At 50.3% G+C, this 23,861-nt stretch overlaps 1 protein-coding gene and 1 long non-coding RNA gene across 24 annotated transcripts in view; one reads left to right on the top strand and one right to left on the bottom strand.

Moving 5' to 3' along the window:
* KDM2B (lysine demethylase 2B) overlaps positions 1-8,404 on the bottom strand; it is a 161,456-nt gene extending 153,052 nt beyond the window's left edge. For 6 of the 23 annotated variants that reach the window (XM_078337458.1, XM_078337457.1, XM_054238996.2 and 3 more), the window contains exons 1-4: positions 7,412-7,794; positions 6,018-6,162; positions 2,970-3,048; positions 1,723-1,769 (exon numbers count right to left, since the gene is read on the bottom strand). In XM_078337458.1, the coding sequence (XP_078193584.1) occupies positions 1,723-1,769; positions 2,970-3,048; positions 6,018-6,162; positions 7,412-7,762 (622 nt within the window). In that variant the 5' untranslated portion in view covers positions 7,763-7,794. Of the gene's footprint in view, positions 1-1,722; positions 1,770-2,969; positions 3,049-5,607; positions 5,870-6,017; positions 6,163-6,828; positions 6,870-7,229; positions 7,795-7,992 lie in introns of those variants that run through there. The other 17 variants (XM_078337465.1, XM_078337461.1, XM_078337460.1 and 14 more) reach the window with 8 other exon arrangements.
* Positions 7,726-23,861, top strand: part of LOC128928635 (uncharacterized) — a 34,630-nt gene continuing 18,494 nt past the window's right edge. The window contains exon 1 of the long non-coding RNA XR_008474037.2: positions 7,726-8,468. This is a non-coding gene — a long non-coding RNA (uncharacterized LOC128928635). The remainder of the gene's footprint in view (positions 8,469-23,861) is intronic.

Genomic DNA, 23,861 nt, shown 5'->3' on the forward strand with positions numbered 1-23,861 from the left:
GGGTACCCTTGCTCTTCCCTCAGCCTAGAATGTCTTCTCCCACAGCTGATCAAATGCCCCCCTTCTCCTCAGAGAGGCCCTCCCTGACCACCCTGTCTCAAATGCAGCCCCACCCACCACATGTCATGCCATTGTTCTGTTTATTTCTACATAGCCTGTCACTATCAGAAAAGACATTTCCTTTTATCAGTTATTACTTATTTTGAGACAGGGTCTCACTCTGTCACCCACGTTGGAGTGAAACTCCTGGGCTCAAGTGATCTTCCCGTCTAGCCTCCCAAGAAGCTATAACTACAGGCACACACCACCACACCTGGCTAATTTTTTTTTTTTTGTAGAGGTGGGGTCTCATTATTTTGCCCAGGCTGGTCTCAAACTCATTGTCTCAAGCAATCCTCCCGCCTCAGCCTCCTAAAGTGGTAGGATTATAGGCATGAGCCACCGTGCCCAGCCAGATATAGCACTGTAAACACTGTTTACTTTTTTCTCTTTTTTGAGGCAGGGTCTCACTTTGTCACCCAGGCTGGAGTGCTGTGGCGCGATCTCAGCTCGCTGTAACCTCTGCCTCTGGGACTTAAGTGATCCTCCCGTGCCAGCCTCCAGAGTAGCTGGGAATACAGGCATGCACCACCACGACCAGCTAATTTTTGATAATGTTTCACTACGTTGCCCAGTCTGGTCTCAAATTCCTGGCTCAAGCGATGTGCCCACAGGCATGAGTCACTGCCCTCAGCCCACTGTTTACTTCCTTTATTCTCTTTTCTTTCTTTTTTTTTTTTTTTGAGACCAAGTCTTGCTCTGTCACCCAGGCTGGAGTGCAGTGACATGACCTCAGCTCACTGCAACCTCCGCCTCCCAGGTTCAAGCGATTCTCCTGCCTCAGCCTCCTGAGTAGCTGGGACTACAGTCGTGTGCCACCATGCCCACCTGATTTTTTGTATTTTTAGAAAAGACAGGGTTTTGCCATATTGTTCAAGCTAGTCTTGAACTCCTGACCTCGTGATCCGCCCACCTCGGCCTCCTAAAGTGCTGGGATTACAGGTGTGAACCACCGCACCTGACCCACTGTTTACTTCTTGATTGCCTCTTGCACCCACACCAAGAGGGCAGAGAACTTATCCATCCACTTGCAACTCTGACCTTGCCCACGAAAAAGTGTTTTTCTGGAAAGAACAGATTGATTGAACAACGGCCTGTAAGATCTGAAATGCCACCTACTACCTGGCTGAGCGTCCAGAGCACTAAATCATCAGCCACCTGCAGGTGCTCAGGGAGCTAGTGTGCATTTGCTGAGCTCACAGTTCCAAGTCCTGCCCCAGGCCTGTCTAGAACCCGGAGGAACCAGGAGGAATAGCCCCTCCCCTCGAAAGCCTGAAAGTCTATGAGGGCTCACAGAACACCCAGTATTTACCAGTCAACCGACAAACAAACACAGAGGAGAGATCTAAGATTGTGTTGCTGACACCCAGGCTGGAGGCAGGGTCCAAACGGGTCTCATAGAACTGTGAACTGGCCAACGCCCTCCGATACAGCTTCTTCTGACTTTGCAATCCTACCTGCTCTCCAGAATGAAATGGCTGCAGCTCACACCTGCTCCTGCCCCCTCCCGTGGGAACTTTCTTTTTGAGAGGCCGTTAAAAGTCTAAACGGGCAGGTGGTGAGTGCCTCCTTCCCCTTCCCTACTTCAGCATCTCTGAGCCACACGCACAGCAAGCGACTTACCCACTAGGAGTTTGACGTCTCGGACTGTGAAATCAGGGTCAGGCATCCTGGGGAAAGAGCACAGACCTGTGGTGAGGGGCCACAGACAGCAGAGCAAGACTCTACCCTTGGCCCGGGGAAACCATTTTTCCAAGAGAGCTCCCTTGCCCTCAGTTTGAGAAGTCAAAATGAGAAAATCCAGAGGGAGGGAGGAGGACCCGTTGATGCCTCCAGGGAGGTCATCGCAGAAGCACTGAGGCCCTTGCCTACCCCAAGAGGCAACTCAAACCTGAGCCTCTGCGGAGGGTGGGACATCCACCGTCTACCCGATTTTCCCAAGGAAGCCTGAAGTGTGGGGTCAAAGGTAAGGGCCAGAGCTGGAGATTCAAACACCTGCTTTCTTTCAGGGTGGGTAGCCCTCTCTTTCTCCCTCTAGAAAATACTCTCCATAAGGAGTCGTATGGGAAGTGGGAGGGACCCCTTTAAGTTCAGAGGGAAAAAAAGACACGCACTGTACCAGTTCCAGGGACTTCGTAATATGGGCTACCATGCACTGCTGATTAACAATGATGCCCAAGGTTTCATTCCTACTCACAGGAATGGACTCTTGAGCAAGTCTGGCAGCAGATGCTGGAGAGAGGCAGCCTGGGATGACACCCCAAGCCTCCTCCCCTACCCATGCCCAAGGGGCAGAAACCTGTTCTTCCAGCCTGCCTCCGGGACCTCTCCCCCACCTGGAGCTCTGACAGATCTCAGAGAATGAAAATAGACACAGTGGAGGGGTGGAGGGGCAGGCTGTGGGGCAGGCAAAGAAAGGGGAGACACTGGCACCCCAGGAAACACACGTAGTGGGAATCTGCGTAAGAAACGTGTATCTGGGTGCTCTGGGTCTGGGCTTAGAGGCCGACTTGTCTCTTTGCTGCTCAGGCTCTGCCTCAGTTTCCTGCTCTGGGGCAAGGGGAAGGAGGAGAGGTACAATTCACTGCAGGAGGTCACTGAGTGTAACTGGGGTGGGTCAGGGAAAAAAGTCGACACTGCTTAATCCCCCTACCCAAAGTCCTCTCTGCCCAAAGTCCCTGCAAAAGACCAGTCTTTGGAGAGTCTTTCCCCTTTGTCAGGCCTTGAACAAGGAGATGCTGTTCCCAGATCATGAAAAAGATCCTTCTCAGTGATGAGAGTGGGGAAGAGGGTGGAAGAAATCCATCCCAAGCTCTAAAGTATGTTAGGGAGGAAGACGGGGGAAGGAGCGATTAGTTTCAGCAACTTACTTAATTCCCAGTCCATCCTTTTCTCGAAATATCAGGGGAACCCTGAGAGCTTCTCTCTGTACGTACTCATAGTTGAAATCTGTTTGGATATTTGAATTAAAACAAGTTGGTTAAGTCATGAAGGAGCAAATGAACCAGGATCTGTTGGTTACGGGAAGAAAACTGATGGACGAAGGGGCAGGGGGTCCAGGAGATGCAGGCACCAGCTGTACGGCAAAAGCTCCTTGGAAAATGATAGGGAAATGGATTAGGCAAAGCCCAAGAGAAGCCATGCCAACGATCAGCTCCTCTGCCTACTCAGTCAGTCATTCCCTGCATGCCCCACCGGTCCAAACTTGTCAATGAACAGCCCAAGGCCAGCAAGGGTTGAGGAGGAAGACTCAAAGAGCCTCGCACAAAAGGAGCCCCAGCCATAGCTGAGAAAGAGGGACAGTCAGAGACAGGCATCCCAAGCCGCGCTCAGAAAGCAAAGGGACTGCAAAATTGAAGAATGCCACCTGGGAGGATCTGAAGGCCCAGAGAGGAGGCTGGGAGGAGGGCCCTCATTGTAGCTGAGCATCATTGAAAATCTTATTGTAATATCCTGCCTAGAGAAGGGGAGGGGGGAAAAGCTGGTTTCCCTGGAAACTGTGTATTTGGTGCCAAAATAACTAGGGAACTGGGCACAGCTTTGTTGTCTTAAGAGTGAAATTCTGCTGCAGCCATCACAGTCCTTGCTTCAGCTGGATAACAGGGAGGGAGGCTCCTGGGGGAAGGTTGCGTAAGGGGAGCATAGAAGGACCCCAGGAAAATTCCAAGGTTCGCTCCATGTCTGGGGTTTTCTAGTGCAGCCCCCATATCCCTACCCAAAGTCCTGGAGGATAAAGGAGGCCGCTGACTAATTTCCTTCCTTTCCCAATTCTGAAACCAGTGAATCTGACCCAAACATACACCCCTGAACATGGAGGTGATGGGGCCTGAGATAAATTTTCGCATACCCCAAAGCTTCAGGTAACTAAAGTAATTCACAAGGGAAGAAGGCCTCTCTGACCGACCGACCGGACCCACCGTCAGAAGGGAGACAGAAGCCGCCTCAGGCCACTGAAGCTGCTAGCTCAGGGAAATAGTTCACAGGGCAGCCTCGGGGGAGGAGGAGGCCAAGACAACTCCCCTCCGAAGAGAGACAGAACAAAACCCAAAGCCGGGAAAGCCCTGACCTCAGCAGCTCAGATCCCCAGGGGCTCACAGTGAATGGGGATTCCTAAGGATTTAAAGGAAGAGAAGTTTAAGAAGCGTCTATTTTGATTCCAGGCTAAGGGCTCCTGTTTCTCAGCTCCTCCCTCAAGTTTTGGAGCCAGATCTGAATTAAAGAGCAAAGCCCAGGGCCCTCCCCTTTGAAAGAAGCCGGGACAGCAGATCTAAGGATACACTTTAGCTCTCCGGGGCAGGAATACCGGTCCTCAGACCCACCCACCCAAAGCACCCATCCCCCCAGGGTCAGCTTCAACTTCCTCAAATGAGCCTGAGAAAAAGCTCTGAAATCCTGGGCTGAGAATTCCTCCCAAATGACTAGGAAGAGTTTGCATATTGTTTGCAGGTAGGATCCACCAAAAGACTCAACTCAGTAAAAATGGGGGAAGAAAGGATAATTAAAATTCCATTTATGCAGAGAAAATTTAAATCAGCTGGGACTAGCACCCTGCTCTAGGACCAGGCAGGCTGGGAGAAATTTCTTCTTCCCTCCCCCAACAACTACCACTTAGCACCAGAGCCCAGCGCCCCGGGAGGTGATGGGCACAAAAGACAAATCGCGAAACTTCGAAGCTGGGACAGTCTCTTCTCAGGGCTAACCTCAGAGCCATAGGCACTCAACCAGAACCTGGAGGAGGGAAGCAGGCACTCGGGTTATCAGCTCACTGAGGGATGCAAGGTTTTCCAAGAGGTGGGGGGGGGGGGGGGGGGCGGGATAGAAACTTTGTAACTTAAAGGAAATTCAAAGATCTAAGAGGGAAAAATGAGCCAAGGGCCTGGGAAAGCTAGGTAGGGCATATTCCAAACCCCAATCGCGCAGACAAGCCTGGTTCCTTAACCAGGAGCCACACTGGCTGCAGGCTGGGAGGGCCAGGGCTCTCTCTGGAGGCCTCAGAGGCAAGCGAGGATGTCACCTTAACATCTGGAGGGTGACCCCCACCATTCCCGTAGCAGAAGAGCCAGGAAGAAACCCAGGCCCAGGAGGACTCCAAAACCCTGGAGGCGTCCCCAAATTCCGCTGTAAATTGGGTGGGCCCCCAAGGGACACAGTTCTCCGAGTCTCAGACCTGGGAGGAGACCCATTTCCTCACTTCAAACTGCCAGGGGACAGGGATCTCCCCCAGAAGCCTGAAGGGAAGTCACCCCCTGACCCCAACTCCCGGCTTCAACCTGTCAAGGCTGTGGCGCTAGACAGCTCGGGCCCAGGTCGGGGTTCAGGTCAACAGCTTCGTGGCGCACGGGGTCCCTGATGCAATCTGGCAGAGCCCACGGGGAAACACGGCTCTGCAGACCCCAGGCCTAAGGGGACATCACCCCAAACACCCGCCTCGCCCCCATCACCAGTTCCTCACTGGCAGGCCCCGAGCCGGCGCGGGGTTGTGAAGATTTCAGGCCTGGGGGGCCTCACCCGATGCCCGAGGGGCTCCTCGAACCCAGTTCCAGCCAGGGCGGGCACCCCTGGCAGCGCAGGGAGCGCAACCGGCTCGGGGAGGGGGAGGACGCGACGCTCCCGCCTTCCCTCGGCCCGCCAGTCCATCCTCAGGTCCCTCTGTCCGCCGACCCCCTGACTCTGCCCACCCTGGGGCTGGTGGTGGGCGCGGGCCTGGCCTAGGCCCGTGCCCGGCCCCCCCTTACCGCCTGCCCTCCTCTCTCGCCACCCCACCCCACACACCCCCCCCATTGCTCGGCCTCGTTTCGTCACCGGATCCCCTGGAATGGGGGACGCGGGCGCGAAATACGAACCCAGCCACCGGCAGCTCCCTCCCCACGTGCGCTCGGCCCGCGGCGCAGAGGGCGGCCGGGGAGGGGGCGCCTCACCTTTGCCCTCCATGGCGTGCACGAAGTCCCCCTGGTACAGCTGACTGCGAAGCTTCTCCTCCAGGCTGAAGCCGCGGACGCTGACGATCTCCTCCACGTCCGACAAGTCCTCGTTCTCGTCGTATCGCTGGCGGTCAATCGGGCGCTGCGAGGACCCAAACCAGAGAGCCCGGGACATTATTGGGGGAGCTAGGGGTCGCCTCTAAAGCTGGGCCCAGCACTAACAGGTGCAGAAGCCGCGCGCCCCCTGCACCCCACCATTACAATCCAGGCAACTTTGCGCAACTGCCAAAGATGCGGAAAAGCAGGACAAGGAGAGGGGCCCGCACCCCAAGGGTCCAGCTGCGGTCTACACCGGGCACTCCCCTCCTGTGTCTCTGGAAGCCATTGAAGGGACATCTGGGGGCCCTCCCCTGCCCTCCGCCCCCGAAATGTGTTGGGCTTTGCCCACTCAGCCGGGAGCCTGGTTATGTAACCAGGGAAGGGGGCTCCGGACACTGGCTGGCGGGGTAAATGTAGGCCCCAGGAGGAGCCGCTGCGGCGCCCGGCTCGGCGGTAACAGCAGCCCCGGCGGCCGCGGCGGCTGAGCCGGGAAGCCGGAACCGGGGGCCGGCGGCATTTCTAAAGCTGGAGCCGCCCCCGAGCTACCGGGGAAGCTGGAAAGCTGAAATGGAAGGGCTGAGACCCCAGCCGCCCCCGCCGTCCACCCGCCAGTGCAAGAAGAGGAGGTGGGGGGAGGAAGATCGGGGCTTGGGAGGGGGAGAGGCAGACGGCCCGCCACAAAGCTCCGATCGGAGACCCCAAAACGCACCAGCAGCTGCCTCATCTCCCCACAAGCGCGCGCGCACACTCACTTCCTAAGGAGACTCCCCCAGCACTCCCCGCATCCCCCTGCCTCCTCCCTCCACCGCCCAGCGCCCGGCCCCGCAGCCCCCCAGATTCCGGGCGAACCCCGAGCCTGCTCAGCCCTCCTCCACACCGTTCCGCGATACCACCTCCCCACTTAAGTGTCTGAGACTCTAAGCCTCAAAAGGGACTGGAGTAAGCAGCTTGCTTCCTTTTGCATGCAATTTATTATTTTTTTTCCCGGTCCTCTTGCAAAATACAGAAAAGGAAAGAAAAGGCAGCGAGAAACAACCAAAAAAAAAAAAAAAAAAGAATCTATCATATGCCAGATACAGATTTGGGAAAAAAAAAAAAAAAGCTACACACCAATCTTCTTCCAGAGTCTTTCTCTGCCTCCATTTTTTTAGGAGAGTTCACCAATTAATTGTCAACACTCCTGCCCCCTGCATTTTGGCCGAGGGAGGAAGGAGGGAAGACCAAAGAAAACAAACCAAAAAATAAATAAATAAAGCAAGCCAGAGCCGAGATCTACAAAGTTTTGCACCAACACTTAGGCAGATCCGTTTGCAAAGTCCTAGGAAACCATTTTCAGCAGTTGTGGGGGGGGAGGCGTCGACGTCATAATCCCCGGAACGTAAACATTGTTGCCGATCGCGCTCGGAGCTCGCGGCCGGGCGAGTTGGGGGGGCTCTCGGCCGGGACTTGGGGGAGTGGGGGCGGCGGCCCGAGGAGGTGTGGGGCGGGAGGGAGCCCGGGAAGCACCGGGCGCCGTTAGCGCCCTGGCATCGCTGTTTTGTTGTTGGGTCACGAGTGCGCCTCTGCACGCAGGCGCCGCCGCCGCCCGGGAGTTGTGTGCAGAGCTGACTTTTGGAGGGCCGAGTTGCAGGCGGCGGGCGCATCCCGGAGATGGCGGGGCAGGGAGGGAGGGAACGAGGAGGGGGCGGGGAGGGAGGTGCAGATTTGCACGGCTGGCCTCAGCGGGAGGCGCGGAAATGCAAGCCGAACAAGCTGGCGTGAAAGCCCCCGGGGCCTGGCACCCCCAAAAACGACCCCCCACCTCCGTCCCTGCCCCCAAGGCCCAGGGCTACCCCTCTTCCTCTTATTTCATCCACCCCTCCCCCAACATTACCTGTGTGGCCGACTCAAATTCAAAGCATTTTGTATATATAATTTTTTTCTTTTTTTGTTTTGCTGCTGCATGTCTTTTTCGTGGGGGGTGATCCTCTGCAGATCCCCCCATTTGCGGACCTGCCATATGGAGGAGGCATTTGGGGGCTCAGAAGAAAATTAGCTCAGCTCCATACCTCTAAGGATTGCCTAACTTTTAAACTCCCGGCACTCAAAGATATGGACACACACACGTACAGGAAATACAGCCAGACCAGAGCCTTTGCAGACCGCAGCTGACCGGAAGACGTGGGCTTTCATTCATTCATTCTGCCCGCCTCTGTGGAGTCCTTTACGAGGCGACCAGCCTTGCAACAGAAGTTGGACGTTTTTTAAAGGCTCTTGCGCTCGGCGAGGGGAGCAGATAGATACTCAGGAGTGAAAGACGGAAAGAATCGGATCTGGCGCCTCCTAACGCAGCCCGCACAGGAGCGAAGGGTAAGCCCTTGCTGGCGGTTTATAGAAGAGTCGGTGGAAAGGTGCATGGTGCTCTGGGATAGGTAAGGGGGACTCTGGTGCCCCCTTGGTGAATCATACAGGGCTTCTTAGTAGAGGTATCGGCATCCTCCGTACATACAGGGGTGTCATTAGGTCCCTGTCCACTTATTAGTGTTTGTGACGACCCCAGCACTGGTCCTGGGATGTGCTCCCATAATGAGCAAGTCAGGTCGACTAGGCTTGCTCAGGTCGACTAGGCTGATCTGGCCCTAAGCCTTCCTCCAGACCCAGCTGCAGTGCCGTGCTAGGCCTGCTCTTGGGGGTAAGAGATGATGATAAAATGACATGGCAAGAGGGCGAGTATAAAGGGACTTTGTAGAGAGCAGGCTTTGAGCCTGACATTTTATTTCTGCCATTAACACTGTGGGATAGTTGGAGCAGGTCATTTTGCAGATGGGGCAACTGAGGCTCAGAGAAATTGTGACTGAATGATTGATTGCTCTTCCCCTGTACAGTCCCCAAGCTATCAGATAGACATGGGGAGGAGGGACTTCCCCACCTGACATAGGATGTCACTCACTATCAGCATCGCATTGGTCACCCTAAGAGAGCTTCCCCCTCACCTTAGAAGTTTCCAGTCCTATCTTTCTGTAGTCTTTCTCACCCACCCCCAAAGGCTGCTCTTTGAAGTTTGTTTTCATTCATGTTCACTAGCTATAAAAATCTTTTAAGCAAGGATGAGGCTGGGAAACATCAAAATTTGTTTCCAAACTGAAATCGCCCACATTGGCTCTGCGGCGTCCAATCAGTAACCCTTAGTTTGACTGCTACGAGTTCTGCCTTCAGCCCGTGGACCATTTTATTTGCTCCTATCTTTCTCACAAGAACCCTTTAAGAGGTAGTCTTGTTCGTTCCTATTTTGCAAAGGAGGAAATTGGGACTAAAAAAAGCAAAGCCACTCACCCAGGATCACATATCTCATATGTGCCGCTGCCAGGGCTCACACCGGAGCCTGGCTTGGCCATCACGTGCTCTTTTTTTTTTTTTTTTTTTGTAACTTACCAGCCTCACTACTGCCCCATAATGTAATAAACATGTTCAAAGCAGAGTATATGAGCTTGGAGAGTGATGCAAAGTGAATTAAGTGAAATAAAGCAAAAAAAAAAAAAAAAACAGAATGCTTGATCTAATTAATTTTTCTCCCTGAGGCCCTTTTTTTCTCCCCAAGTGGCCTTATGGTGGCCCCAAAAGCTGGCGTCAGGTAACCACCTTAGTGTAAAAACAGTTAAGTCCATATATCACCTCATGAGGAGTTCTGGCTTGTCAGAGTGGGAAGGGGCTGGGTAGTCATCTAATTTAATCCCCTCCCTTTACAAACCTCGAGGAAACCGAAACGTGACAGAAGAATGGGCCAGCCGGGAGTTTGTTCCCCTTGGCCTCCCCCAGAATGCCTGCCCTGCCACCGGGTCCTAAGTGGCCACTCAATAAATGTTGGGCCCTTGATGAATCACCTTCCCCCCCCCATATTTGCATTTTCTCTTTATCGGTAATTGGCAGATGAAAGGCTTTGTCCTCCAGTTGAAAGAATTCCAAGCATTTGCTCAAAGTAGGGGAGGAGGTTATTTTGGACCAAAGCGGGAAGGGCCGAGACCCTGGAGCTCCCAGTGTTGGCTAATTGTCCCAGAGAAGTGGAGAGTAGGTGAGGGAAGAGAGAAGGTGAAGGTGCTTGTCCCAGAGATGTACTTTCTCCTACAGGAAAACACCAGGCCAGTTGTACTGGAAACAATAATAGTGATTTCCTGGACCCTCCTCATCAATCTTACAAAAGGCCCAGTCAAATCCTGCCTGAGGTACCCCCGTCCATTCTTCATTCATCAAAGGTTGATTGAGCAACTCTGTGCCCAAAGAGAGAGAGGATACAGAAAAGAAGATGCAGCTCCCATTGGGACATATCCAGGGCTGGGTAGAATGAGGGACCTGCTTCTCAAGGAAAGGCGGACCCTGGATGGAGCTCTCAGAAACCAGAATCCTCTTAAGAAATTGAAGTTGTTCTCATATTCATAGTTCTCCTATTCATATATGATTATCATAGCTCCTGAATTTTTTTTTTTTTTGAAACAGGGTCTTGTGATGGCGGGGCACAGTGGCTCACACCTGTAATCCTAGCACTCTGGGAGGCGGAGGCGGGTGGGTTACTTGAGGTCAGGAGTTCAAAACTAGCTTGGCCATTATGGTGAAACCCCGTATTTACTAAAAATACAAAAAATTGGCCGGGCACAGTGGCTCAAGCCAGCACTTTGGGAGGCTGAGGCGGGTGGATCACGAGGTCAAGAGATCGAGACCATCCTGGTCAACATGGTGAAACCCCGTCTCTACTAAAAATGCAAAAAAAATTATCTGGGCACGGTAGCGTGTGCCTGTAATCCCAGCTACTCAGGAGGCTGAGGCAGGAGAATTGCCTGAACCCAGGAGGCGGAGGTTGCGGTGAGCCGAGGTCACGCCATTGCACTCCAGCCTGGGTAACAAGAGTGAAACTCCGTCTCAAAAAAAAAAAAAAAAAAAAAATACAAAAAATTAGCTGGGCTTGGTCGTGCATGCCTGTAATCTCAGCTACTCAGGGAGGCTGAGGCAGGAGAATCGCTTGAATCCAGGAGGCGGAGGTTGCGGTGATCGGAGATCTCACCATTACGCTCCAGGCTGGGTGATAGAGCAGAGACTTCATCTCAAAAAAAAAAAAAAGAAAGAAAGAAAGAAACAGGGCTTTGCTTCGTTGACCAGGCTGGAGTGCAGTGACACAATCTAGGCTCACTGAAGCCTCCTCCTGGGCTCAACCAGTGCTCCCACCGTAGCCTCCCAAGTAGCTGAGCTGAGTTTACAGGAGTGCACCACTGGCCCAGCTAATTTTTATATTTTTGGTAGAGACAGGGTTTTGCCATGTTGCCCAGGCTGGTCTCCAACTCCTAAACTCAAGTGATCCTCCCGCCTGGGCTTCCCAAAGTGCTGGGATTACAAGCATGAGCCACCACGCCTGGCCCTGTTTTGTTTTAATTTAAGGATATGAAATCATTCTACAGCAGCATGTATAGTTACCTTTTTTTTTTTTAGGAGATGGCGTTTTACCTTGTTGATCAGGCTGGTCTCAACCTCCTGAGCTCAGGAGAGCCACCCGCCTCAGCCTCCCAAAGTGCTGGGATTACAGGTGTGAGCCGCTGCGCCCGGCCTTCTTTTTAATGATTTCATAGCATTTCATTGGGCAGATAAATGGTGCAAGAATGATTTAATTAGGTCCCTAACTTTTAGATGGTATTCAATTTTTTTCTATTTTTTTGTTTGATTGCTTGTTTTTTGTTTTTGAGACGGAGTTTTACTCTTGTTGCCCAGACTGGAATGCAATGGCATAATCTCAGCTCATTGCAACCTCTGCCTCCCAGGTTCAAGCGCTTCTCCTGCCTCAGCCTCCTGAGTAGCTAGCATTACAGGCATTCACCACCATACCCGGCTAACTTTGTATTTTTAGTAGAGATAGGGTTTCACCATGTTAGTCAGGCTGGTCTCAAACTCCTGACCTCAGGTGATCCACCCGCCTGGGCCTCCTAAAGTGCTGCGCTGGGATTACAGGTATGAGCCACCGCACCCAGCCCCAGGCCTTTTCTATTTCGAACAGAGCTATATGGGATTGCGCTTTGTGCTTGACTGTCAGGAGGATATATATCTGAAAGTGCTCATCCACGTGTCAGATTCCTACCCTATCACCAATTATTTGTCCTTGAGAAGTCTATTTGTAAAATCTGAGCAGGTGGGACAACCTCATATCCAACTGGCATCCCCAGGAGTCTATGCAGTGCCATGCTCTTGGCAGGCACTCAGAGAGACTGGTTAAAGGGCTAACACTGCAAGCATTCACACTGGAACCAGATGGCCTCTTCCGGGAAACCTCTGCTGATGTCCTTGGCCCCCTTTCCCCATGGACCCTTCACTCATTCCACAAATGTTTATGAAAGGTTGATTGGGGGAGCCTGCATCAAATCAGCCCTTTAGGTATATGTAGCCTGGTAGTGAGTTAAAACAAATTCTAGAAAGCCCTCTAAGGCTGCGCTGGCTGTGATACACTAGCTACATACATACAGCTACTTCAATTTAATTAAAATAAAATGTAAAATTCAGCTCCTTGCCGGGCGTGGTGGCTCACACCTATAATCCAGGCACTTTGGAGGCCAAGGCAGGCAGATCACCTGAGGTTGGGAGTTCAAGACCAGCATGACCAACATGGTGAAACCCCGTCTTTAAAAAAAAAAAAAAATTCAGCTCCTTAACCCCAGTACCTACATTTGAAGGGGCTAGAAGTGACAGCAACAAATGGTACAGATATACAATCATTGGCGGAGCGCCTTGGGTCACATCTGTAATCCCAGCACTTTGGGAGGCTGAGGCAGGTGGATCACCTAAGGTCAGGAGTTCAAGACCAGCCTGGCCAACATGGTGAAATCCCCGTCTCTATTAAAAATACAAAAATTAAGGCCAGGGGCAGTGGCTCACGCCTATTATCCCAGCACTTTGGGAGGCCAAGGCGGGTGGATCACGAGGTCAAGAGATTGAGACCATCCTGGTCACAAGGTGAAACCCCGTCTCTACTAAAAAATACAAAAAATTAGCTGGGCATGGTGGTGTGCACCTGTAGTCCCAGCTACTCGGGAGGCTGAGGCAGGAGAATTGCGTGAACTTTTGAGGCAGAGGTTGTAGTGAGCTGAGATTGTGTCATTGCACTCCAGCCAGGGTAAGAGTGAGAGCGAGACTCTGTTTAAAAAAAAGGGGGCTGGGTGTGGTGACTCATGCCTGTAATCCCAGCACTTTGAGAGGCTGAAGCAGGAAGATCACGACATCAGGAGTTCAAGATCAGCCTAGCCAACATGGTGAAATCCTGTCTCAACTAAAAATACAAAAATTAGCTGGGCAATGTGGCACATGACTGCAATTCCAACTACTTGGGAGGCCGAGGCAGGAGAATCGCTTGAACCGGGAACCAGGAGGCAGAAGTTGCAGGGAGCCGATACAGCACCACAGCACTCCAGCCTGACTACAGAGTGAGACTCCATCTCAAAAAAAAAAAAAAAAATACAAAGACTAGCATGGTAGTATGCCTGTAATCCCAGCTACTTGGGAAGCTGAAGCAGGAGAATTGCTTGAACCTAGGAGACGGACATTGCAGTGAGTCAAGATTGTACCTCTGCACTCAAGCCTGGGCGACAGGGAGATTCCGTTTCAAAAAAAGAAGAGAGAATATCTCTAGCATCTTCCATGGGACAGCCCTGAAGGAAGGCTTAGCAAAGTGGGCAACCATGTGGGCCCTGGATTCCTATAAGCTCTGAGTTCAAATACTATCATTATTTCACAGCCGTAAAATTTGGCCAAGCAACTTGACCTCTCTTTGAGTCTCAGCCATAAAAGTGGGGAATTACAACCCCTCCCTCATAGAGTTTTGGCAAGGATTCAAAGGTACTGCAAATGAGAGGGGCTTTACACAAGGACATAGGAATATTCTCAAAACTCGGGACTGAAGCCAGGCACAGTGGCTCATGCCTGTAATCCCAGCATTTTGGGAGACCGAGGCAGGCAGATCACCTGAGCTCAGGAGTTCAAGACCAGCCTGGGCAACATGGTGAAACCCCATCTCTACTAAACATACAAAAATTAGGCAGCCATGGTGGCGCACCCCTGTGGTCCCAGCTACTCAGGAGGCTGATGCAGGAGAATGGCTTAAACCCAGGAGGTGGAGATTGCAGTGAACCGAGATCATGCCACTGCTCTCCAGCCTGGGTGACATCCTGAGACTCTGTCTCCAAAACACAACAAACAAAACAAAACAAGATGCACGAATACTAAAATAAAACTAAATCGTGCTGACCACTTAGGTAGACCAAAAGGGATATATCTCTATCTACATACATTCTTTTTTTTGGGGGGTCGGGGGACAAAAGTCCCAAAACAGGAATAAAAGCACAGAATGATTAACACATAATGCTGGAAAAGACCACTCAGGAAAGGAACGTAAACAGAGATATTAGAGACTTTCTTAATCTACCTGTTGGGCATCTGAGACTCTTTTTAAGCATAGTTAAATATTTTTCAAATTCTATTGTATTTATAAAATATTCCACCTTTTTTTTTTTTGAGACCGAGTCTGGCTCTGTCACCCAGGCTTGGATGCAGTGGTATGATTTCGACTCACTGCAAACTCTGCCTCCCAGGTTCAAGCAATTCTCTGCCTCAGCTTCCCGAGTAGCTGTGATTACAGCACCCACCACCACCCCTGGCTAATTTTTATATTTTTAGTAGACATGGGGTTTCACCATTTTGGCCAGGCTGGTTGTGAACTGACCTCATGATCCACCCACCTTGGCCTCCCAAAGTGCTGGGATTATAGGCATGAGCCAACGTGATCCGCTTTTTTTCTTTTTTATTTATTTTTTATTTTATTTATTTATTTATTTTTTGAGACGGAGTTTCGCTCTTGTTACCCAGGCTGGAGTGCAATGGCGCGATCTCCGCTCACTGCAACCTCCGCCTCCTGGGTTCAGGCAATTCTCCTGCCTCAGCATCCTGAGTAGCTGGGATTACAGGCACGCACCACCATGCCCAGCTAATTTTTTGTATTTTTAGTAGAGACGGGGTTTCACCATGTTGACCAGGATGGTCTCGATCTCTTGACCTCGTGATCCACCCACCTCAGCCTCCCAAAGTGCTAGGATTACAGGCGTGAGCAGCCACCAGGCCAGGCCTTCTTTTCTTTTCTTGAGATGGAGTCACGCACTGTCACCCAGGCTGGAGTGCAGGAACATGATCTTGGCTCAGTGCAAACTCCACCTCCAAAGTTCAAGTGATTCTCCTGCCTTAGCATACAGGTCCATGCCGCCACACCCAGCTCATTTTCCTGAGACTACAGGTCCATGCCGCCACACCCAGCTCATTTTCATATTTTTAGTAGAGACAGTGTTTCACTGTGTTGGCCAGGCTGGTCTCAAACTTCTGAGCTTAGGTGATCCACCTGCCTCAGTCTCCCAAAGTCCTGCGATTACAGACATGAGCCATATTTTCTTGTATTGTTGTATCACAGAAATAGACACACCAGCTAGGTGCTTTGGCTCAACCCTGTAATCCCATCACTTTGGAAAACTGAGGTGGGTGGATCACTTGAGGTCAGGAGTTCAAGACCACCCTGGCCAACATGGTGAAACCCCATCTCTACTAAAAATACAAAAATTAGCCAGGTGTGGTGGCACACCACAGTAATCCCAGCTACTCGGGAGGCTGAGGCAGAAAAATCACTTGAACCTGGGAGGCAGACGTCGCAGTGAGCCATGATCATGACACTACACTCCAGCCTGGGTAACAGAGCAAGGCTCCATCTCAAAAAAAAAAAAAAAAAGAAAGAAATATATACACAGTCTCCCATCTTGCTTTTCACTGACTATAATCTTGGACCCCTTTCCAGTTGTTGTCTGTAGAACTGCCATTCTAAAGTATTATTTAGGCCAGGCATGGTGGCTCACACCTAGAATCCCAACTTTTTGGGAGGCTGAGGCAAGGCGGATCACCTGAGGTCAGGAGTTCCAGACAAGCCTGGCCAACATGGTAAAACCCTGTCTCTACTAAAAATATTAAAAATTAGTCATGTGTATTGGCGCACGCCTGTAATCCCAGCTAATCTGGAGACCAAGATAGGAGAATCTCCTGAACCCGGGAGGCAGAGGTTGCAGTGAACCGAGATTGCGCCATTGCACTCTAGCCTAGGTGACAAGAGCGAAACTCCATCTCAAAAAAGAAAAAAAATTATCTGGGTGTAGTGGCATGTGTCTGTAGTCCCAGCTACTCAGGAGGCTGAGGCAGGAGAATCACTTGAACCCAGGAGGCAGAGGTTGCAGTGAGCCAAGATCCTGCTACCACTGTACTACCACCTGGCAACAGAGTGAGACTCCGTCTCAAAAAAAAAAAAAAAAAAAAAAAGCGGCCGGGCGCAGTGGCTCAAGCCTGTAATCCCAGCACTTTGGGAGGCCGAGGCGGGTGGATCACGAGGTCAAGAGATCAAGACCGTCCTGGTCAACATGGTGAAACCCCATATCTACTAAAAATACAAAAAATTAGCTGTGCGTGGTGGCGCATGCCTGTAATCCCAGCTACTCAGGAGGCTGAGGCAGGAGAATTGCCTGAACCCAGGAGGCGGAGGATGCCGTGAGCCGAGATTGCGCCATTGCACTCCAGCCTGGGTAACAAGAGCGAAACTCCGTCTAAAAAAAAAAAAGCTATATATAGTAATATTTGTGTACATATGTGTGTCCCCTCCCAAAAAGGTTTGGAGGTCAGGTGCACTGGCTCATGTCTGAAATCCTAGCACTTGGGAGGTAGAGGAGAGTGGATTACCTGAGGTCAGGAGTTCAAGACCAGCATGGCAAACATGACGAAAACCCATCTCTACTAAAAATACAAAAATTAGCCTGGTGTGGTGGCAGACGCCTGTAATCCTACCTACTTGGAGGCTGAGGAAGAAGAACTGCTTGAACCTGGGAGGTGGGAGGTGGATCTCTGCACTGAGCAGAGATCTCGCCATTGCACTCCAGCCTGTGCAACGGGAGACTCCATCTCAAAAAAAAAGAACACAAGGCCAGGCATGGTGGCTCACACTTGTAATCCCAGCACTTTGGGAGGCTGAGGTGGGTGGATCACCTGAAGTCAGGAGTTCTAGACCAGCCTGGCCAACATGATGAAACCCGTCTCTACTAAAAATTCAAAAATTAGCTGGGCATGGCGACAGGCACCTGTAATCCCAGCTACTTGGGAGGCTGAGGCAGGAGAATTGCTTGAACCATGGAGGTGGAGGTTACAGTGAGCCGAGATTGTGCCATTGTACTCAAGCCTAGGCAACAGAGCGAGACTGTCTCAAAAAAAAAAAAAAAGAAAAGCTTGGAATGGCATGGCAAACCATTATCTTTGATCCCCTCTCAGGAGGAAAGAAAATTTTAAGAGGGTTATATTTATATATTATTTACATCTTTAACATCCATTGTGACCTTTTACATTTATTAAATATTTCTTTTTTTGTTTGTTTTTTTTTTTTTGAGACAGAGTTACTCTGTCGCCAGGCTGGAGTGCAGTGGCGCAGTCTCGGCTCATTGCAACCTCCACCTGGGTTCAAGCGATTCTTCCGCCTCAGCCTTCCGAGTAGCTGGGACCACAGGCACGTGCCACCACACCCGGCTAATTTTTGTATTTTTAGTAGAGACGAGGTTTCACCATGGCCAGGATGGTCTCGATCTCTTGACCTCGTGATCTGCCCGCCTCAGCCTCCCAAAGTGCTGGGATTACAGGCGTGAGCCACCGCGCCCAGCTAAATATTTCAAACATAATGAAAGGTATATAAAATAAATAAGGCCCAGTGAGGTGGATCATGCCCGTAATCCTAACACTTTGGAAGGCCAAGGCAGCCAGATCACCTGAGGCCAGACATTCCAGACCAGCCTAGCCAACATGGCGAAGCCCTGTCTCTGCTAAAAATACAAAAGTTAGCCGGGTGTGGTGGCGCAAACCTGTGATCCCAGCTACTCAGGAAGCTGAGGCAGGAGAATTGCTTGAACTCAGGAGGCAGAGGTTGTAGTGAGCTGAGATTGTGCCACTGCACTCCAGCCTGGATGACAGAGTAAGACTCTCTCTCAAAAAGAAATGAATAAATAAAAAAAATAAAGACTTGTGTATCTAGAATCAAGTGTTGCCAAATGATTGAGATTTGCCATATTTGTATGACCTTTGCAATTTGAAACAAACATTCTTACTTGTTTTCATCTGGGAGGACAACAGACCATATTATTTCTGTTAAAATGATTGGGGTCCCCAAAGACCTTGTCTTTTTACTTCTCAGTCTTTTGTGGATTGAGTAAAAGGACTAAGGAAGGCCAGACGCGGTGGCTCAGCCTTGTAATCCCAGCACTTTGGGAGGCCGAGGCAGGTGGATCACCTGAGGTTGGGAGTTGGAGGCCAACCTGACCAACATGGAGAAACCCCATCTCTACTAAAAATATAAAGTTAGCCAGGTATGGTGGCACATACCTAGCTACTCAGAAGACTGGGGCAGGAAAATCACTTGAACCTGGGAGGTGGAGGTTGCAGTGAGCCAAGATCCCGCCATTGCACTCCAGCCTGGGAAACAAGCAAAACCCTATCTTAGAAAAAAAAGGACTAAGGAAGACCAAAATGTATGCATATAGACTTTCAGGCCTTGACCATTTGGGGAAAAGTTTAGTTTCTATCTAGAATTCTTATTTTTTTTTTATTTTATTTTGAGACAGAGGTTGATCTGTTGCCCAGGCTGGAGTGCAGTGGCCCAATCTTGGCTCACTGTAACCTCCACCTCCCAGGTTCAAGCAATTCTCCTGTCTCAGCCTTCCAAGTTGCTGGGATTACAGATGCCCGCCACCACAATCGGCTCATTTTTGTATTTTTAGTAGACACAGGGTTTCACCACGTTGGCCAAGTTGGTCTCGAACTCCTGACCTCAAATGATCTGCCTCCCTTGGCTTCCCAAAGTACTGGGATTACAGGCGTGAGCCACTGTGCTGGGCCTTTTTTTTTAAAATAGAGACGGGGTTTCACCATGTTGGTCAGGCTGGTCTCAAACCCCTGACCTCATGATCCGCCCACCTCAGCCTCCCAAAGTGCTGGGATTACAGGTGTGAGCCACCGCACCCAGTGAGAGGGGAAACTCCCTCTCAAAAAAAAAAAAAAAAAAGTTTATTTGGGCCAGGTGCAGTGGTTAATACCTGTAATCCCAGCACTTTGGGAGGCCAAGGCAGGTGGATCACCTAAGAACAGGAGTTTAAGACCAGCCTGGCCAACACAGGGAAACCCCATCTCTACTAAAAATACAAAAATTCGCTGGGCATGGTAGCACTTGCCTGTAATCCCAGCTACTAGGGGGGCTGAGGCAGGAGGATCACTTGAGCCCAGGAGGTGGAGGTTGCAGTGAGCTGAGATTTTGACACTGCCACTGCACTCCAGCCGGGGCAACAGAGCGAGACTCCATCTCAAAAAAAAAAAAAAAAAAAAAACTCTGGATTGATGGCACTAACCAATGAACATAAAAATCCAAGCATTACTTCATCATACTCAATTGTCATTGGTTGATTATCCCTGAGGGAGGGCTTAGTGGGCTGGCAGTTAACCCTTTCAGGGAAAACCAGGCCTTTCGAATTTATTTTATTTGAAAGTTGAAGTAGCAACAGATGAAAAGCCTAGAAAAGTCCTCGGACTTTCCAATCCCACCTTTCAGTCTTAGCCTAGAAAGCAGAATTTTGCCCCACAAAAGGAATAGTGAGGGACAGATTTCCTGGAGAAAAGTTTTGAACTTTTAAAACTGGGAATCCGCTGACCTTGCTGAGTAAGAGAGGTTGATTCACTTTTTGTGCTGTTGGAACAGAGACCAGTGTTGGAGATGATTCCATTAATCTTGCAAAGTGATCAGTCACTGGGAGGATTGAATTGCATTTCCTGCCTAAAGATGTAGAGACAGATGACCTTTGCTGCAGCCCTCAGACCCCCAGTTCACAGCTGGGGAGAGGATGTGTCAGCATTTACTTTCAGGTCTCACCCTGCCCTTTGTTCAAAATTCAAACTCTTTTGTGTTTAGGCTGCTGCTGGGGGTTTTGTAGTTGTTGATACTGCTGACTTTTTTTCTCACCGCCCACATCCTGCAACTTCTGAGAAACAAACTCTATTTGGTAGAAGATAAAATCTGGAGGTGCCTGGGAGAGGGAACCAGAATAGGGAATTTTGAGAGGCCTTTAGACTTTAATTACTGCCTCCCGCCCCCAGCCTTCCTGGACTCCCTAGGCTGAACTGGAGTCCAGCAAAATGAGTAACAACGCTTCGTGTTTATATGGCTCTACTACAAAAAAGCTTTTACATGCATTACCTCATGGAAGAGGCACTGCTAAAGCAGACGTGTTTACATAAATGAACATCCGAAATTCCTAAATGTACGCAGCTGCATGACCTTGGACAGAGTGCCCAAACTTGAGTCTCAATTTTCTCATCTGTAAAATGGGGTTGCATGAGAGTTACCAGAGGGTCCAGGTGCAATGGCTCATGCCTGTAATCCCAGCACTTTGGGAGGCCAAGGCAAATGGATCACCTGAGGTCAGGAGTTTGAGACCAGCTCAGCCAACATGGGGAAACCCCATCTCTACTAAAAACATAAAACATAGCTGGTCATGGTGGCACATGCCTGCAATCCCAGCTACTTGGGAGGCTGAGGCAGGGAAATAGATTGCACCTGGGAGGTGGAGGTTGCAGTGAGCTGAGAATCCTGCCACTGCACTCCAGCCTGGGCAACAACAGTGAAACTCTGTCTCCAAAAAAAAAAAAAAAAAAAACTTGTTGAATTGAAACCCAGAACCCCAATTCCTCCTCCCCTAGTCCCAAAACTACTCACCCTCTGGAAATCTCAGTATAACTGCTGAAAATTTCTCTTTTCCTGGATAACCAAATTCTAACACCCTTTACAGATGGCATCCGTGGCTTCTAACCCTCCTTGAAATGACATTCATTAATCTCGCAACGATTTATCGAGTGCCTCTTTGATTCACACACAGAGCAACCTTAGGCAGGCACTGTGGCTCATAACTGTAATGCCAACATTTTGGGAGGTCAAGGCAGGGGGGTTTGTTGAGCCCAGGAGTTAGAGACCAATCTGGGCAACATAGTGAAACTCCGTCTGTACAAAACAAAAACAAAACACAGAAACCTTGATAGGACACCCTCCTCTTTCTCCCTCAGCCCCTATTTATGGCAGAGAGTAGGACGTTCCCCCTGGTGAGGCTGAGATGCTCTCTAATGAAGACTGGCTCTTATACCCAGCCTGAAGAGACAAAATTCTGAGCTGGCTCTCTTACAAATTGAGAGCAGGTGAGTTCGCCTCTACTCTCAGGCAAAACTCTTTCTCATTCAGAACACTTCTCACAAGGATAATAAAATACTCAGGTGTCCACAGTCTAACACCACTCACTTAATAAAAGGAAAAGTTGGCCGGGCGCAGTGGCTCACGCCTGTAATCCCAGCACTTTGGGAGGCCGAGGCAGGTGGATCACGAGGTCAAGAGATCGAGACCATCCTGGTCAACATGGTGAAACCCCATCTCTACTAGAAATACAAAAAATTAGCTGGGGATGGTGGCGCGTGCCTGTAATCCCAGCTACTCGGGAGGCTGAGGCAGGAGAATTGCCTGAACCCAGGAGGCGGAGGTTGCGGTGAGCCAAGATCACGCCATTGCACTCCAGCCTGGGTAACAAGAGCAAAACTCCGTCTCAAAAATAAATAAATAAATAATGAAATACAAAAAATTAGCCAGGCATGGCCCCATGTGCTTGTAGTTCCAGCTACTTGGGAGGCTGAAATAGAAGAATTGCTTGAACCTGGGAGGCTGCACTCCAGCCTGGGCAACAGAGCGAGACTCCATCTCAAAAAAATAAAAATAAGAAGATACCAAGGTTCTTAGAGGTGTAAAAAGGATGTTGGTGTGCTTGGGGAAGGCAGGGAACATCTTTCTGGCTCCAAAGTCCAGACTCTCACCCACTCTGTTCCACACTGCCGCCCTTGTTCATGACATCTGCTGCACAGACACTGAGTCATGGGGACCAGCCATCATGGCTGGCAGCTAATGCCTAAATACATTTCCCCTGCATCCTCCACTGGCACGACCCAGCAGTCTGGGAGGCACCTCAAGCTCCTGAGGCCGGGTGGAGGAGGGGGGCCTCTGTTTGCATGTGACAGTCACTTCCTCAGTGCCAGGCTGCGGCTAATTACTAGGCAACTTGCCTCGTTGGGTTTCCCTGTCTGAAGGCGTAGGGGCTGGAGACAAGAGAGCTGAAGGGGGCAGGAAGCAGAACTCACCATGGGAGTAGAGCCAGGACTGGTGGGCCTGGGAGCTACCAACAGTCTCAGAAAATCCTAGGAAGCCTTTGCCTTCTGCTCCTGATCTCTGGAATTGATTCATCAGCCTGAGCCTCCACTCCAGCCTCTGCACCTGCTTTTCCCATAGTGATTCCTCAGCATCTGCCCTGGACACCTCATGGATGCTTCGCAAGGGCTTTTGATGGCCTCTGATCACAGGGGTTGACCTACCTGCTTGCCAGGTCTTAAGTCCTTAGGAGAAAGTTTGATGCTTTTGGTGTTTCCACCTCCATCCTAGGCGCTGGGTAGAAACACAGCCAAGAGCAATTGCAGGATGGATCCCTCCAGGATGCTGACACCTCAGCCTACTCAGCGGACACTGTGAGTCCCTGGGAAAGTTACACCACCTCTCTGAACCTCCTTCTCACTTGTACAGTGGGAAAAATAATGGACATAGGAAGATGAAACAAGACTTGGAGACCACACTTATCATCTTATGTTCCTTGTTCTTTTTTTTTTTTTTTTTTGGTGGGGGGCTAGAGTGCAATGGCATGATCTCGGCTCACTGCCACCTCTGCCTCCGGGGTTCAAAGGATCCTCCCACCTAAGCCTCCTGAGCGGATGGGACCACAGACACGCACCACCATGCCAGGCTAATTTTTTGTGTGTGTTTTTAGTAGAAGTGGGGTTTTACCATGTTGGCCAGGCTGGTTTCGAACTACTGTCCTCAAGTGATCCGCCCACCTCAGCCTCGCAAAGTGCTGGAATTACAGGTGTGAACCCCTGCACCCAGACCCTTGTTCACTTTTCTGTTTTCCTTTTCACTCTCACTAATCATCATTAATCATATTATCTACATATCTATGTATCTGTTAGATTGCCGCAAAAGTAATTGCTTTTTTTTGCTATTACTTTCTTTTTTCTTTTTTGAGACGGAATCTCGCTCTGTCACCCAGGCTGGAGTGCAGTAAAGCAACCTCGGCCTCCCAGGTTCAAGCGATTTTCCTGCTTCAGCCTCCTGAGTAGCTGGAACTACAGGCATGCGCCACCATGCCCAGTTAATTTTTGTATTTTTAGTAGAGATGGGTTTTCACTATGTTGGCCAGGATGGTATCAGTCTCTTGACCTTGTGATCCACCTGCCTCAGCCTCCCAAAGTGCTGGGATTACAGGTGTGAGCCACCACGCCCGGCTTGCCATTACTTTCAATGCCATTACTTTCAGTGGCAAAAACTGCAACTACTTCTGTGCCAACCTAATATCTGGAGACAGGGTCTGTCTCTGTCACCCAGGGTGCTGGAGGGCAGTGACACAATCACAGCTCACTGCAACCTCTGCCTCCTGGGTTCAATGATCCTCCCACCTCAGTCTCCCAATTATCTGGGACTACAGGCATGCACCACTACACCCAGCCAGTTTTTGTTATTTATTTATTTACTTATTTACTTATTTTTGAGATGGA

Source organism: Callithrix jacchus, chromosome 9, assembly GCF_049354715.1.
Source record: "Callithrix jacchus isolate 240 chromosome 9, calJac240_pri, whole genome shotgun sequence".
Taxonomy (NCBI): Eukaryota; Metazoa; Chordata; class Mammalia; order Primates; family Cebidae; genus Callithrix; species Callithrix jacchus.